This window comes from Diadema setosum, chromosome 1 (genome assembly GCF_964275005.1).
Source record: "Diadema setosum chromosome 1, eeDiaSeto1, whole genome shotgun sequence".
NCBI classification, from domain to species: Eukaryota; Metazoa; Echinodermata; class Echinoidea; order Diadematoida; family Diadematidae; genus Diadema; species Diadema setosum.
Window position 1 is genome coordinate 49070826 of NC_092685.1, and position 16656 is coordinate 49087481.

Sequence of the window (16656 nt, forward strand, 5' to 3'; positions counted from 1 at the left end):
ATGGTCATTATGATGATCACTCCTATTGAACCCGAAACTCAATGTTTAATAAATTTACCATCTCGAGTCTTATGTCACAGTTATCTTGACACTAAGGCCCGAATTCACGAAGGTGGTACAAATGAAACCATGGTTTAAACCATGGACAAAAACCATGGAATGCCAAGTGTCGCATGCGATATTTCGCTACGAAATCAGTCATTTCGTCGATGAAATGATTATTTTGTAAAGAAATGACAACATTTTGTAACTAAATGAACATATCGTCCACGAAATGATAATTTCGTTAACGAAACAGTCATTTTGTCGACGAAATGACCAATTTCGTAACGAAATATTCTGTTTTACACTTGGCGATCCATGGTTTTTTTCCATGGTTTAGACCATGGTTTTGTTTGTACCACCTTCGTGAATTCGGGCCTAAATCTTGTGATCAGGCACTTTCTTGTTTTCGTAGAAGTGTCATAGGCCAACAACCAACAAAGACTTGAATCGTAGAAACTTAATTGTACTTGAGAACACTTTCCAAGTTCTCTGTAACAATTCAACATGAGTAAGTAGTCGTGGAATGTTTTCACAAGTGCCAGTTTCTGTTGTCTATAGGTATTCGTTCGAAAAAAAACCAATAAAGTTTGTTGTGTTGAACATTAGGTATAGTATGTTGAAGAGATATTATAGAAGAGTTTTAAAATTGCTGTTAGATGGATTTTGCCGGTTTATTTTTTTAAATCACATTTTGAATGAATACTATGGTCTGTATTTAACTTATTACAGCAATTGTTTCATGTTTGGAATAGTAACGTCTTTTTCATTTTCGAATCAAAAATTTTATATCACTTTAGAATGAATGAACAACCATTTCATTTTCGACGTCCAGATTCGCCCTGTAATCTCTTTGACGGATTTAACAGTTGAAATGTTTATATAGAATAAATGTTGATAGATTATGTATTAATTGGTGATTCCATTAGTGATCTGCTCAAAACACCGCCAGGTATAGCCAGACATAAATCGCGCAGTTGAAGATGCTGATTTAAATCTTGTTTCAAAACAAACCCGGGTTACGCCGTCTACATCGACATTGATTGATGATTTTTCTTCCACCCATGACAAGATACCATTTTGCGTTGTTGTTTTTTCTATTGGTCTCAGCCTTCACTATACATGATTGTAGCTGCATTGAGTAAATCCCGACCACCTCCGGTAAATTGTATACAATTTATTTATCTACAATCTATTTATAAATAGATTATTAGTCTTGAACTAAAAAAGTATCGACATTAATGGATTGTAAAAGATATCAGCAATGTGTCATGGGATGATGTTGTTTTTCAAAGCGATGTTTATAAATGCATATCAAGTGTACTTGATAAATATGCCCGCTAAACAAAGAGACACCGTTGTTGAATTCATCCAAAATACACGAAATGAGTGAAAGAGATGACATGTGAAGCTCAGTGGGAATAATATATTGTTTAAAAAAGGTACGGGAATGGCTTCAAAATGGCCATTATACGTTACTAAAAGTATTGTTGAAAATTCCGGTGATTCTGCCACAATGTGGACGACACTTCATTATGATAAATTTCCAAGTAAGGAAAAAAAAAATCAGTTGGCAGTAATAAAGACATTGCCTCCAGTTCAAAGTATTAATATTAATTTTCTTTTCTTTTTTTTCTGCAAATGTATCTCCTCGCAGAAAAGAGATTGCACGATTTGAGAATGACATGAAAAAATATTTGACGGGCTCGACATCTTTTTTTTTTTATTTAATTAAGAGTATCTATAATATCAAATATTGTGTTATGTCAACATCATCAAACTGGGCTAAATTCATGAATTCATATTCAAATTCCTGCAGGTATCATAAAAGATTCAGTATATGATATCCTAACTCCACTCTTAACAAATATTTCTTTAACTACAGGTAAAGTACATCAACAATGGGAAATTGTGCGAGCCACACCCCTTCACAAAGGAGGTAGTCAAACGGATCCATCAAACTATACACCAATTGGTGTGCTCCTAGTTTTGTCATTTAAACAAGTCTACACATTCTGTGGGTCAACGACCTTTTAAACTGTTAATTTAACTGCTAAATAAAATACCAACATGGTTTCGTCTTAAAAATTCTACATCCACTGTATTGACAAATGTTGTGGAGGATTTTCAGGTCTCAGTTGACAATGGCAGTTGACAATTGGGAAGTTGTTACGGCGGTTACCCTAGACTTGGAAGACGCTTTTCATTTAAAGGGATGGTACAGTATTGGTGGAGATGAGAATTTGGCTTTTAACTTTTTGCGAGATATCAAGAAAACACTTATGATATAGTACAGAGCATACCATTTAAAGAGGAATTCAAAGTTTATTTGATAAAGATCGGGTTTGGAATGACTGAAACATCCAAAAACAAAGTAAAACAAAGCAATCGTAATAAAGTGTGGGTCCCACACTTTATTAGAATCGCTCTTTTTTGAATATCTCAGCCATTCCAAACCCGATTTTCATCAAATAAACGTTGAATTCCTTATAGAATTACATGCTTTCATATTTCATAAAAGGTTTCTCATTATCTCACCAAAAGATGTTAGAAACCTGAAATTAGGTGTCAACCAAGACTATACGATCCCTTTAACGCCGCAAATAACCTTATTGAAAAGTTGAAATACCCAAGTCTTGATGATGTGGCAACTGAAAGGTTAAGACAACAGGGCCTATTTCAAAATGCGGAAGCAAGTCACAACAGTAAATGGAACAGCGAGGCTGTTAGTGTTTTTGTAAGCAGACCACGTGTGCTTATATTTTTCTACTACGTATCCAAACATTGAAAAAACAAATGCCGAACTATCTTTACATAGAGATTGTTTTTTACACAATAAGTCAGATTTCAATTAAAAAAAAAATAATTAAATGGAGATCAAAATATCAAAGACACCATCTTTATCATTACATCTTCAAGATAATAGATCACTGTGGTATTACAGTGTATTCTACATTGTTTCGCTTATAGCACAATTTAAACTTTTCGTATTTTACAAACCTTGGAGATATATAGGGCATAACGTGAAGAAAACAGCAAGATATTCCAGCAGTCTGCAAAGACCAAAATCCCATCCTCCTCTCCACATTGCCGACATGATGATCACTCCCTGTTGAAATCTATTACCAATCTATTCTCGACTCTGATGTCAGTTAAGTTGCAATGGTGTCACTGAACGCTAAATCTCGTTATCAGGCACTTCCTCGTTTTCGTAGGAGTGCCATGTGCCAATAAGCAACAAAGACTATGGAAGCTTGTACTTCAGAGAAAACTACGCCAGGTTCACGATATAACACAACGTGTTAGTGCTTGTGGTTTTCACATTGGAAAGTTTTCACAAGTGACGGTTTCCATAACTCTTTGTGGGTCTTCTTTCGCCAAATAAAAGTCATTTCAAAGACAACAGACACATACGGAGTTGACGCAAACGGTCATAACCATACAAACTTTTAAACGATACATTTCCGAGGTTCCCTGTTTGTAATCTATTTTGAATGGCGCCTTCCATTTCATATTCAGATGGAAGAGTCTAATTTCATTTTCTATATGAATGAACACATTTGGATTAGCAAACCTTATATTGTTTCGATTTAACATATTTTCGAATAAACAAACTGTAACAGAGCACAATGGTCGTCGAAGCGCACTGTATGGTGCTAGCAATGGAAATTTAAAACAACCTCACTCATATAAAGATTTCTCATAATGTTTTTCAGGTAGCCTTTTAATACACACGGAAGCTTTACACCAAACACATGCGCATTCAGAATTTACAGAAGTTGCCTTGCACTGACAGACTTGCACAGTCGTACATTTATTTTTCACTAAAAGTCAATGATAAAGCGACTCCGGTTTAAGAGTATACACAACTAACATCCACCTGCACACACACAACATACAAATTAGTAGATCATCACATAAAGGCCTACCAGCCTCATTCCTAGAACTTTTGATTTTTTTTCCTATACGTCATAGTACTGTAAATGTTTCAGTAACGGAAGAGTAATCAATAATTATAAGATGAGCCCCATCTAGGTTTTCAGCTGTGTACATGGCAGGGGCGGATCCAGGAATTCAATAAAGGGGGGGGGTGCCTCTTCAAGATTAAAGGGGGCGCCCCCATTTTTTTTCTATTTCTTTTGTTTTAACAAGAAAATAAATAAATAAAGAGAGGGCGCCCGGTGCGCCCCGCCTGGATCCGCCACTGCATGAACTCATTTTGAACTCACTGAACTCATTTTCATACTTTGCAATATCACGTCTTTCCTATTTGTGATGCAATAATATTACTACGGAATTGACAATCCTCCATTGATTTGTATCCTCTATACCTACATCGTACAAGTGTAGATTGAAACACTTTATATCCCTCGTTCCACTAGCTGGCAGCAGTTGCGTATCTAGGGGAGGGGGGGCGAGGGGGGCACCTGCCCCGGGCGCCACTCCTTGGGGGCGCCAAACGAAGAACAAAAAACAAAAAACGAAGAAGAAAAAAAAAGGAAAAGAAAAGAAGAAGACCAAAAATGAAAGAAAAAAAAAAACTGGCCCGGAAGGGAGGAGGGAGAATTGGGGGGGGGGGGGGGGAAGAAAACCAAAACAAACAAGATAAAAAAAACCTTAATGACAAAATGACAATGTTTATTGTGTTCACACAAGAATTTCATGTTTTGTATATAAGCTGAAATACAAAAATTTTCGGCTCGCTCGCTGCGCTCGCTCGCCAAAATTTATTTATTATAAAAAAGAAGATAAGAACAAAACGTGATGATGACGCAGACAAAATGACAATGTCTATTGTGTTCGCACAATATTCATGTCATTTTATATTTAGCAGGCAAAACGAAACAGCGGCTGCAATTTCATTCGTTCTGAAGCGATCGCCGATTGGATCAAACGAGGGCGTCAACGGTTTCGAACATACGGGGGGGGGGGTGCGCAAAAAAAAACAAAACCCAAATCGAATAGATAAGAACAAAACGTAATGATGACGCGGTTTCGGCTCACTCGCGCGTACTAATTTAGAGTATTTTTTCAAGTCCTCAGTTTGTTAGTCACTATATCTTGATTAGAATAAACGTATTGTAAGATTTAATAAGCAAAAAAGGACAAGAATTCCATGTTTTGTAAGCTGGAATACAAAAATTTTCGGCTCGCTCGCTGCGCTCGCTCGCCCAAATTTATCCAAAAAAAAAAGGAGATAAGAACAAAACGTGATGATGACGCGGAAATATACAACTTTCGGCTCACTCACGCGTACTAATTTAGATTATTTTTTGAAGTCCTCAGTTTGTTGGTATAAATCGTTATCTATAAGGCCGTCACTATATCTTGATTAAAACTGTGAGATTTAATAAGCAAAAAATGACAGGAATTCCATGTTTTCTAAGCTGAAATACAAAAATTTTCGGCTCGTTCGCTGTGCTCGCTCGCAAAAATTGATCAAAATTGATTACATTTAAATTACCCTCAAAAGACCCCTTTTAAGTGCTTGAAAAAGCATATCATGTGGACTTTTTTAAAGTCCCTACCGGGATGGGGTTGGGGTTGAACACTTTTTCAGAAATTAGGGGAGCAATTTTCGAGCTTGCCCCGGGCGCAGTTTTCCCTAGATACGCCACTGGCTGGCAGACCTCCACCAAGCAGCCATAATCATAATATCGCCATTTCTTTGGCGGTATTTTCAACACAAACATAGAGGTAGAGCTAGGGTTATCTGCACAATAATTGAAAATCTGATCATCCGTTGTTGAGTTATTGGGAGATTAATTGAAGCCATGTCTTACTTCATTATGGACACAGTCTGTAAGTTTGGTGAAAATTCGATCTCCCTCCCCCCCCCCCCCCCATTGCAAAATTCTATACTTTAAAGAGTATCCCTTTGTTTTTCCTCTGTTCTTTCTTATTTCTATGGTTGAGCTGCTTTTACTTTGATTTACACGTATTCATCAAAACATTAACTACACCATCCTTATCATTACATCTTCAGGATAAAGGACTTCTATGAATTCTATACGTTACACTCATGAAACAGCACAGTTTAAAGGGATCGTAAATAGTTTTGGTTGAGACTGAACAGGCTTTTATCATTTTTTTTTTTTTTTTTGGTGAGAAAGTGAGAAACCTCTTATGAAATATAAAAGAGCATGTAATTCCATGAGGATTTCAACGTTTATTTGATGAAAATTGATTTTAATATGGCTGAGATATCCAAAACAGAGCGATCCTATAAAGTGTGGGACCCACATTTTATTACCATCATTTTGTTCTACTTTGTTTTTGGATGTTTCAGCTATTCCAAACCCAATTTCATCAAACATTGAATTCCTCTTAAAATGGTATGCCCAGTACTATTTCATAAGTGTTTTCTTGGTATCTCACAAAAAAAGTTAAAGCCCAATTTTCATCTCCACCAATACTGTACCATCCCTTTAACTTTTACGTATTTTACAAACCTTGGAGGTACATAGGGCACAACGTGATGAAAACAGCAAGATATTCCAGCAATCTGCAAAGACCAAAATCGCATCTGCATCCCCACATCGCTGACATGATGATCATTACCTGTTGAAATTTATACTCCTGTATGGTAACTCTGATGTCACAGTTACCTTGCAATGCTGTCGCTGAACATTAAAACTTGATATGTGATCTGGCACTTCCTTGTTTACGTAGGAGTGACACATGGAACTATATATAAGCAACAAAAACTATTATATGTTCGCGGTAACACCATAAGTAGTGATGAATGGTGTTATACCACGATTCTTGGAAAGTTTCACAAGAACAAGTTTCCATGGCCTTAGTGTGGGTCTTCTTTCGTCACATAATAGTCCTTTCAAAGACTGCAAACACATTGTGCACTATCGCAAACCTTTCATCCTCATTTACATCACCAAGCAAACTTTCAAACGACACATTTCACGGGTTCCTTGATTTTTCCTTGCTGTTTGTTTCGTCAATACCAACCTACACGAACTCTTCGATCCTCAACTTCTGGTCTCTTACATATTCCGTTTTCTAGGAAATCTTGGGGGGAACGAGCTTTCGCTCACGCTGGACAAACACTGTGGAATTCACTTCCGGTACGTGAGATGAAAGACTCCAGCTCCATAACATCTTTTAGGAGTAATTTAAAACCCTATTTGTTTAGCAGTGCGTTTTGAAGACAGACTTTCATCGATGTCTTCTTTTCATCTTCTTCTGTTATGGTGTATGTATTCTCAGTCTTTTTGCTTTGATGTAAAGCGCCTTGAGCATTTGATCAGAGTGGAGAATGGCGCTACAGAAATTGTAGGCCTATGTATGTATGTATGTATGTATGTATGTATGTATTATTATTATTATCATTATTATTATTATGATAATTATTATTATTATGATATCGTTGTTATTATTGTTATTATTATTATTATCATTATTATTATTATGATATCGTTGTTATTATTGTTATTATTATTATCATTATTATTATCATTATTATTATTAAGAGCAGGAAAGCGAAAGGACGACAAGTTAGCAATAGGAATTACATTTACAGTATTTGGTGGTGATATCGGGAGCTCAATGATCTCGATCACTGATTTTAACAATCTCCTTGTGAGGAGACTTCGCGGCGACTGATCAGTCGTTGGAACTCGTGGCGACTCTAAAACCCTGTTTTAAAAGACCTTACTCCCCCCCCCCCCCCCCAACCCCCGACAACGACGGGACAACGTTAATATTGGTAATGATATTAATTCTTCTTTTGATGATTCACATGAGTATGATTATTTTCAATATGTTGAAAAAGTTGAGTCAACCGCATTTTTCAAACCAATTACTTGTAAGAAATAATTGATATTGTATTCAATTTTAAGAATGATGTAAGTGCTGGATATGACAATATTGATGTTCGAATTGTTAAAAGAGCTATTCATTTGTTTATGTAAACCCCTATGTGCAATATTCAATCAGTGTATGGAATCTGGTATATTTCCAGATAAATTGAAGATAGCCAGAGTTGTACCAGTTTTAAAGAAAGGTTCCTCTGATGTAATGACAAATTATCGACCAATGTCAGTTTTATCTGTTTTTTCCAAAGTTTTGAAAAATGTATTTTCACTATAGGCTTGTTGAATTTCTTACGAAGTGCAATATCATTAAGAAAAATCAGTATGGATTTAGACCGGGGCACTCCACATCTTCTGCTTTGATTGATTTTATTCATAAGGTGATCTGTGCAATAGATAGCGGGAAAATTTTACTTGGCTTATTTTTGGACCTCAGCAAAGCATTTGACACGCTTGATCATATATTCTTTTAGCTAAATTAAGTCTATATGGATTTCGTGGTGTCACTTTCAAACTTTTGAAAAGTTATTTGAGTAATCGTAAGCAGTTTGTGTCCATTGATAAGAATATATCAGATTACAAAAACATAAGATGTGGAGTGCCCCAGGGATCGATCCTCGGGCCTATTTTATTTCTTTTGTATATAAATGATTTACCCAATGTTTTTAACATTTTACAATGCATTTTATTTGCAGACGATACAAGTATATTCCTGTCTCATGATAATATTGATTCTCTGCAAGAGGTTTTTAATAAGGAATTGCAATATGTTACAAATTGGCTGCGAGCTAACAAATTATCAATTAACATATCAAAACTAATTTTATGATATTTACAAAGAAAAAATGTAACATCGACACTGTATTCATTAACATGTGCGGTTCTCAAATTTTGCAGACATCTTCACTGAAATTCTTGGAGTTCATGTAGGTAATAAATTGAAATGGTCGAATCATATTAATTTTGTTTGTAATAAATTATCAAAAAATATTGGTGTAATGTATAAACTTAGTTTCTTCCAAAGTCTGTTTTAAAATCAATTTATAATGCCATAATTTTACCTCATTTGTACTATGGAATAACTGTTTGGGGCAATGCTCATGAATGTTATATTCAAAGACTTTCAGTGCTTCAAAAACGTGCAATACGAATCATTTCCCATGCCTCTTTTCTTGCCCCACACCCAACCACTGTTCTTATCCCTGAAGATATTGCGGTTGAATGATATGTACAAATATCAAGCTGAAATTTTTATGTATTTGTGTAAAAATCGTTTATTACCAAAGACTCTTTTAGATTTGTTCTCTTTTAATAATCAAATTCATAATTATAGCACGCGATCTGCCAATGATTTTCACCTACCTGTATCTCGTACTTCTTTTTATCAAAGATCTATCATTTACATTGGTCCTACCCTGTGGAATTCTCTCCCCTGTACAATTCGTAATGCTAACTCTTTGAATACGTTTAAATCTGGTTACAAAAAAGCTCTTCTCCATAATTACAACCAAATTTATTAAGGTCAGGAGTATATTTTTTATCCCCTATGTTCGAGACATCCTGTATTATTGTCATTTTATGTTTAGCTTTGTCTTGTCTTGTCCTGTTCAAACGTTTTTACTTTCATTGGAACACATTATATATAATGAAATTGAATGAATTATCCTAGGTCAGCTAATAAGGGACACCTCCTTTCTGGCTGCTACCTACCATAGCATAACTGTTAACCTATGTACGTGTAATTGTCAATCTATTTATGTATTTTGTTCCTTTTCACTGTCTTACTGATAGTAATGTTTGTAATCATATCCGAATGTTGATATATGTAGTTGTTTTTAACATGTTCCTTGCTTTGGTGAAATAAAGAAACTTGAAACTTGAAAAAAAAAAAATGAAACTTGAACGTCCGCCAGAGAACAAAAGTCCTCACCTCAAGGAATACAACTGCAGAAGAGAGCCAGGGGTACCTTTTTTAAACAGATCACACAGATCAAAAACCTGCGGATATAGGTTTCTATAATAACCTTCCCCTTCATACGCGAAGGGTGTGGTTTAAACAATCCGTGCGTGATTGACAAGTGGTGTGTCATTCTGTTTGGACTAATTGCGCATGCGTGTGTATCGAAGGAATGTTACGGCAATAGCTTTTTTGACAGAAGGGCTGTCGGGGTAATATCGGGGTAAAAGTTACTGCGACAATGTCCGAGCAAAATTTTGCGAGAACCGTTTTTAACAGGCAGGGTTAGTAAAAAAGAAAATAAAAAAATAAAAATAAAAAAACGATTGCACGAACGTTGTGTCGCAGTAACTCATGGTTTGGAAGGGTTACACAAAGAAATGGCTTGCGCTCTCACCTATAAGGCGACTCCACACAAGGTGACAACTAAGTCGCCAGGAAGTCGAGGAGACGTTGCCTCGACCTTAATTTATGATAGGCCCTTCATCTTCTCATGAATCGCCGAGATGTCTCCGTCGTTCACCGTATAGGCCTATAGGCCCTACGGGTCGAGATCGTCTCCCCGAGGTCGCGTAGACGTCTCGGAGACTTCGCGGACAAGATTAATTTCTAGGCGTCGCGAAAACGTCTCAGAGACCAACTGGAGACTGGAAAACGTCTCCGGAACCAAAACATATAGTATTCGATTCTTTCACGACTCCTCGGAGACCAGATTAGTCTCCAAGAGACATCGCGGAGATGTCTTCGCAACGAAACTCCAGTCGCAACCAGGTCGCCTCCCACTGAGTCCCCAAGCCTGAGATATGTAGCTTCTCAATCTTTTTGAATACTAGTAAATCATGCAAACCAAATGCAGGGCCGGCGCAGCCGTGGGGGCCGTGGGGGCTCGGGCCCCCACACTTTTTGTGCACCATACAAAGGAATACAAAGGTGTTATCACTTTGGGCCCCCACACTTTTTTCAACCCGGAAGTAAGTGGCACTAAAATAGAAATGGATAGAGATCTTGAAGTATGGCGGCGGTAAGGTTATGTGTTTTCTCTGAAGACCTTTTTTTTTTTTTTTTCATAACACCCGAAAATGGGAGGGGAGAGAATGAGCTGAGGCCCTTTTTTTTTTTTTTTTTTGCTTGTCAGCTGAAGAAACCCGGAAGTGGACGGGGAGAGATGAGCTGAGGACCTCTTTTTTTTTTTGCTTGCTAGCTCATGAAACCCGGAAGTGGGCCCCCACACTTTTGAAAACATTGCGCCGGCCCCTGAAATGTACCAGTACCTTAAAATAAAATGGGATCTATGCCCAACACTGACTCATATTACTCTGACAAACCTTCGTCAAAGTAGTTCAGCTCGCATAACCTTGCAAAGAGGTAGGCCTACTAGCTAGGTTAGCGTACCTCCGACAGTCCGAGGTATTTTATGCTACTGCCATTGACCACAACCTCATTTTATTCATTATTGGGTTTTATAATGTTTATACACGAGCTCGAAGAGCGAAAATACAAGAATACATTGTATCTCGAATGCGGACAGAGCTACTTTAGTTATAGGTTGGCTATAAGGCAAAGGCTTGACAAGCAAGACTGTCTACGGTTGGCCCCTACAAAAGGGTGTTGGCCAGTAGCCAAGAAGAAGAAGAAGTAACGTTAGGTCTAGTAGCCACTGGCGCCATTAAACGTGCACTCTTAATCTGGAAAAGCAGGTCTTTTGTAGATTATACGGGCATTGTACTAGGGGAAGGGTCCAAAAGCTGTGTTAATCCAAGGGGTAGGGCCCAAAATGTAAAAAAAAAAAAAAATGTGAATCTGCATGTATGGCCCTGTCACACCATTCCGGACGAGCCTTCCGTGTGACTTGCGGGAAACAGATGGCCCGCACATGGCAGTACATTGTACCTATATAACGCGTATTTCGCCCGTAGTTGTCCGGAGGCACGCAAATTCTACAGTATTTACCCGCAGCCCAGTTTAGGCCCTGTCACGGGCTTGCTGCGTGAAGGATTTTCCAGTATGAACTACTAGTAATGGGACTGTCGAAGAACTTCCAGACGACGTAGCGAAAAGTACGAATAGTGACCTGCACATTAGCACTAGCGTCAATAAGATGGAGTCCTTGATAAGTTGTGTCTTCAGATCAAATATTGTCCATCTGGTGAGTCAAATATGCCCATTTTGTGGCTCTCAAAGATGCATTTGTGCAGAGACAGTGAATAATCTTATTATAGCAAGGATGTACTGCGTGGTCCCATGCGTTTAGTTGTATGTAATGTTCATCATCGTAACCGAGTGGTACAAGATGTATTGACAGTGTATGGTTGGACCTACTACTCATCGACCGGCTAATGTTTATTTGCTTGATAAGAATATTTAGGCAAATTCACGTAAAAAACTTGACCTACGTGATTGAGAAAATCCAGCGCTATCAAATGCCGTTGTGCCCTTTTCGATTCGAAGTTTCAGTGCAGAAATATCGCCGTCGAACTTGCGTGGCCTCGTTTCAGCTCCCCGCGGTAAAAGCTCCTTATTGAGATCGACCGCTGTTTTTGCATTGACAATGCAATGCACGCAAACCGAGTTGTATTGAACACCGTGTTGTACGAAGCTTTTTAGAAACTTCCATAGACATTACATTACGATTCGGTGAAAATATTCATTCGAAATTTTGTCCTTGCTTGATTAAAACCATTAATGAACAGTGAATTTTCGCGTTTTCCCACACCATCCTCTTCAACGGTCAAAGCCAATCCATTTTTATGTGCTCTGCGCGCAGTGCAGTGCGTACTAAGCGTTCTGTGCGCCAATGTATACGCAGTCGGTTTCAAAAAGGGTGGTCGATATGTAGTAGGGCTACCATATTACTACACGTAGATCTAGACCAGATCTATGCGGGGCGGGGCCAAGTCTAATATTAAAGGTAAATTAAAGCGATTCTGATTTTTAATGTCCTACGTTGCATGATTAATTACCCGCATATACTGTAAGCACCTTTCATTTTATCACGTTGTATTGACAAACATTAAAACCGATCAATTGCAATCAAATTGCAATTGCGAAACCATGCATGCGTCCTTGCTTGCTTTGTTGAAGTTGAACAGTGGGTTCGAGGGACCTGAAAATTAAATAGTCTAAAAGTAGACAGAAAGATCCATCTGTCTGGAGGAGTCTTATTTTTTTGACATTATCGCTCTCCTTTAGGGGGGATCCATGAAGCCAGATGCAGTCTCCGCGGAACATATTCCCTGCGACCAGATACAGACCGATCTTTCGGTCAAAAGTAAATGTACCTTTTGTATCAGTGTAGATAGATCTACATGTATGGTAGCCCTACTACATATCGACCACCCTTTTTGAAACCGACCGCGTATACATTGGCGCACAGAACGCTTAGTACGGGTACGCACTTCACTGCGTGCAGAGCACATAAAAATGGATTGGCTTTGACCGTTGATGAGGATGGTGTGGGAAAGCGCGAAAATTCACTGTTCATTAATGGTTTTAATCAAGGACAAAATTTCGAATGAATATTTTCACCGAATCGTAATGTTATGTCTAGCTGTGGAAGTTTCTACAAAGCTTCGTACAACACGGTGTTCAATACAACTCGGTTTGCGTGCATTGTCAATGCAAAAACAGTGGTCGATCTCAATTAGGAGCTTTACCGCGGGGAGCTGAAACGAGGCCACGCAAGTTCGACAGCGATATTTTTGCACTGAAACTTCGAATCGAAAAGGGAACAACGGCATTTGATAGTGCTGGATTTTCTCAGTCACGCAGGTCAAGTTTTTTACGTTAATTTCAGTGTTAAATATTCTTATCAAGCAGTTAAACATTAGGCGGTCGATGAGTAGTAGGTCCAACCATACATCATGTAGGGTACATGCAGATATCTTGAATTTCGAAAATCAAAGGAAATATTCAATTCACGTGGGGGGGTGGATTCATATTTTTTTTAAGATGTAGGGCCTACGTAGGCCTACTGCTTGTTCATTTTTCTTTTCCCTCATTGTTTTGTTTGTTTGTTTGTTTTCATTGCAAAGGTTCGACCAGCAGCTTGGATAACTTCCCAAAGGTCCTTGTCTGTTGGCCTTATGCACCAAGCAAACAAAACATCAGGAGATTCAGGCAAGTACATATAGTTTGATATTTCTCATTATTTTCCGTATGGTACAATGTATATTAATTACAATGAAGTCCTCAGGACCAGCAGTTTGTTTGTTTTGTTTTGTTTTGTTTTTCATTATACTGAAATTTCATTATAAGCAGACAAGCAAACAAACCCGGTTTAAAGATGAAAACACAAACCATGCATCCATACAGGGACTCTACTCATCATACATTGAAAAGCAATGTGAAATGGGGATGCTATGTCATTAATCTACATATTAAAGTTAACGTTTAAGAGAAAGCATAAAGTTGTTTGAACTTTCATGCTCAGTTTGAAAACGTCTAGAAAGTGATGTTGCTTAAGATTAGGACATATTCTATTGTGTGAAGATTGAAGAGGATCGCTGTTCAAGATGTTTCAGTAGTGATTTTAGCAGTTACTCAAAATATTGCAGTGGCGGATCCAGGAATTCTGTAAGGGGGGGGGGGTGCAAAAATATTTCTGGTGCCATTTCCAGGTTTAATCAGCTGACAAAAAAAAGGCTCTCCCGTGCTAATTTTTTCCTGTTTCTCATGCCACTTCCAGGTTTCATCGGCTGACAAGCAGAAAAAAAAAAGGCTTCAGTGCTTGCAGTTTCTGGTGCCACTACAATTGGCTGATAAAGATGTTTTCTTTTAGAAATTACACATGTGCCCCCTTTGTAATTTATTTCATTTTCCAGAAAAAGGGTTGTGCACCTGGTGCGCCCCCTCTGAATCCGCCATGGTATTGTCTGCAAATTACATTTACAGAATTCAAATGCCCCCACAACATGTCAAACAATCAGACTTGCCCGTTTCTCTATCTCTCAGGTGAAAAGCCAGCAGCTGCTCCCAAGGGAACCAAGCCTGCCAAGCCTGCTGAGCCTGCAACCCAAGCCACTCCTGCCAGCAAGGGAGATTCCTACCAGACACAGGAGTACTATGGCTACAATGAGATGTCCTTCTATGATCTGGAGTCAGACATGCGCAAAAGCAGACTACCACAGCCCACGCCAGGCAAACCATGAGACTCTTCAAAATGGAGATGAACAATGAACATGAATTTGATGAAGCAGATAGACCACAGATATATTGAATTTCTTTAACGACGCAACACGGTGTTAAGTTTGGCATGTCACAGCAGAAGAGTGGACAGTTGCATGTGGCTTGGAGTGTCAAAGGCTGTGTGTGGCATTTTCTAATGAATCAGGTCATCATCAACACTGCTATTCTCAAGAAGCTGAAAAGTACATACATTTTTTTTTCACCTTTTAAGGAACAAACTGATTATTGTTCATATCAGAATGACATGGCAGTAATAAATTAGCTGAACAGATATTTGACATGAACTGTGACTTTATTGCTGTGCTTTCGAGTGTGAAATGAAGTTCACTGGATTGCTTACTGTGTTCTAGCCTGAATGTAAGACACACAGATGTCGTATACATACAGTATTTTATACTGATGTAAATTCTTCTCATTCATCCAGTCGAAGTACAAGATCAAAGATTAGTTGAATCAAGAAACTGGAAATAAACTCACTGTTGCGACGTTTCGCCAATTATCAATTGGCTTCTTCGGGCGAATGAAGCTCCCGATGATGGAATGGCCCTTAAATAGTGCGAGATTCAATTTATCGCACGCGTGGGACCGGGCCGTTCGCAAAATCCCAAGCCGTCTTTCGCGCGCTGGACAAGGTCCAGTGCGCTCTGCACAATCTCGCACTATTTAAGGGCCATTCCATCATCGGGAGCTTCATTCGCCCGAAGAAGCCAATTGATAATTGGCGAAACGTCGCAACAGTGAGTTTATTTCCAGTTTCTTGATTCAACTAATCTTTGATCTTACAGTATTTTATGTGAACTTTACATCAGGGCCAGATGCAATTCACATCACTTCAGTACCTATGAGCAAACCCCTGCTCATTTACTTAAAAAAGATGATTGCAACTAAAATGTCTGCCAATGTGTCAGATTATGAATCTAGTCTTGTCTGCTTTCTTCACTTGACAGTAGTAGAGGTTGCCCCCCCCCCCCCCCCCCCCCGAGTTCGTCGTCTGCTATAAAGCTTCATGGATGATATGAGGACAGTAACTAAATAATCCACCATAAAGTGTACATACATCCACTCAAGTATTCTTCATTTGGACAGACACAGACACAGACACACAAACACACACACATTTCCAAATATCATTACGGAATACTCTGTTCAACACATTATTTGCAGAGATTAGGCATTTTATTATTTGTTTAATGATAAACACAACCAGGTTACACATTGAATGTGTGCACATACATTGAAACTTTAACCACATACATGTGTACAATGTAGTACAGGATGCAGATGAATGTATGACGTGAATGAAGTTAGATGTATGTCTTTTGAAATACACTTCATAGTAGATCATGTGAACTGGGCCAACAAATAAGACTGATTTGTATAGTAAAGACTTGGGAAATGCGAAAGCCTAATGAAAATTTTTCTGTTCAGGTTGAGGCTATTCCCCAGTGCCACATACAAAAGTTGTACATGTACAAGATAATAATACATTGGTTTAATAGTTTTGAAGTACACATGAACTTTGATTTTGCCCGCATGCAGTACACAGTAGTACCATGTAATCATTTGTTCACCTGAAGTCCTCGACAATCTTTGCATTTAGACATGTGCTTAGAGTGACTTCATTTATGGAACAAGCCAGAAAAT

At 38.2% G+C, this 16656-nt stretch overlaps 1 protein-coding gene across 1 annotated transcript; it reads left to right on the plus strand.

Annotated features, from left to right (window-relative positions):
* Window positions 1-11792: 11792 nt before the first annotated feature.
* LOC140231673 (uncharacterized) lies at window positions 11793-15290 on the plus strand. Its single transcript, XM_072311830.1, has 3 exons — window positions 11793-11974; window positions 13860-13944; window positions 14779-15290. The coding sequence occupies exons 1-3, from the start codon at window positions 11927-11929 to the stop codon at window positions 14973-14975; spliced, it is 330 nt and encodes a 109-aa protein (XP_072167931.1). The 5' UTR covers window positions 11793-11926; the 3' UTR covers window positions 14976-15290.
* The last annotated feature ends 1366 nt before the right edge of the window (window positions 15291-16656 follow it).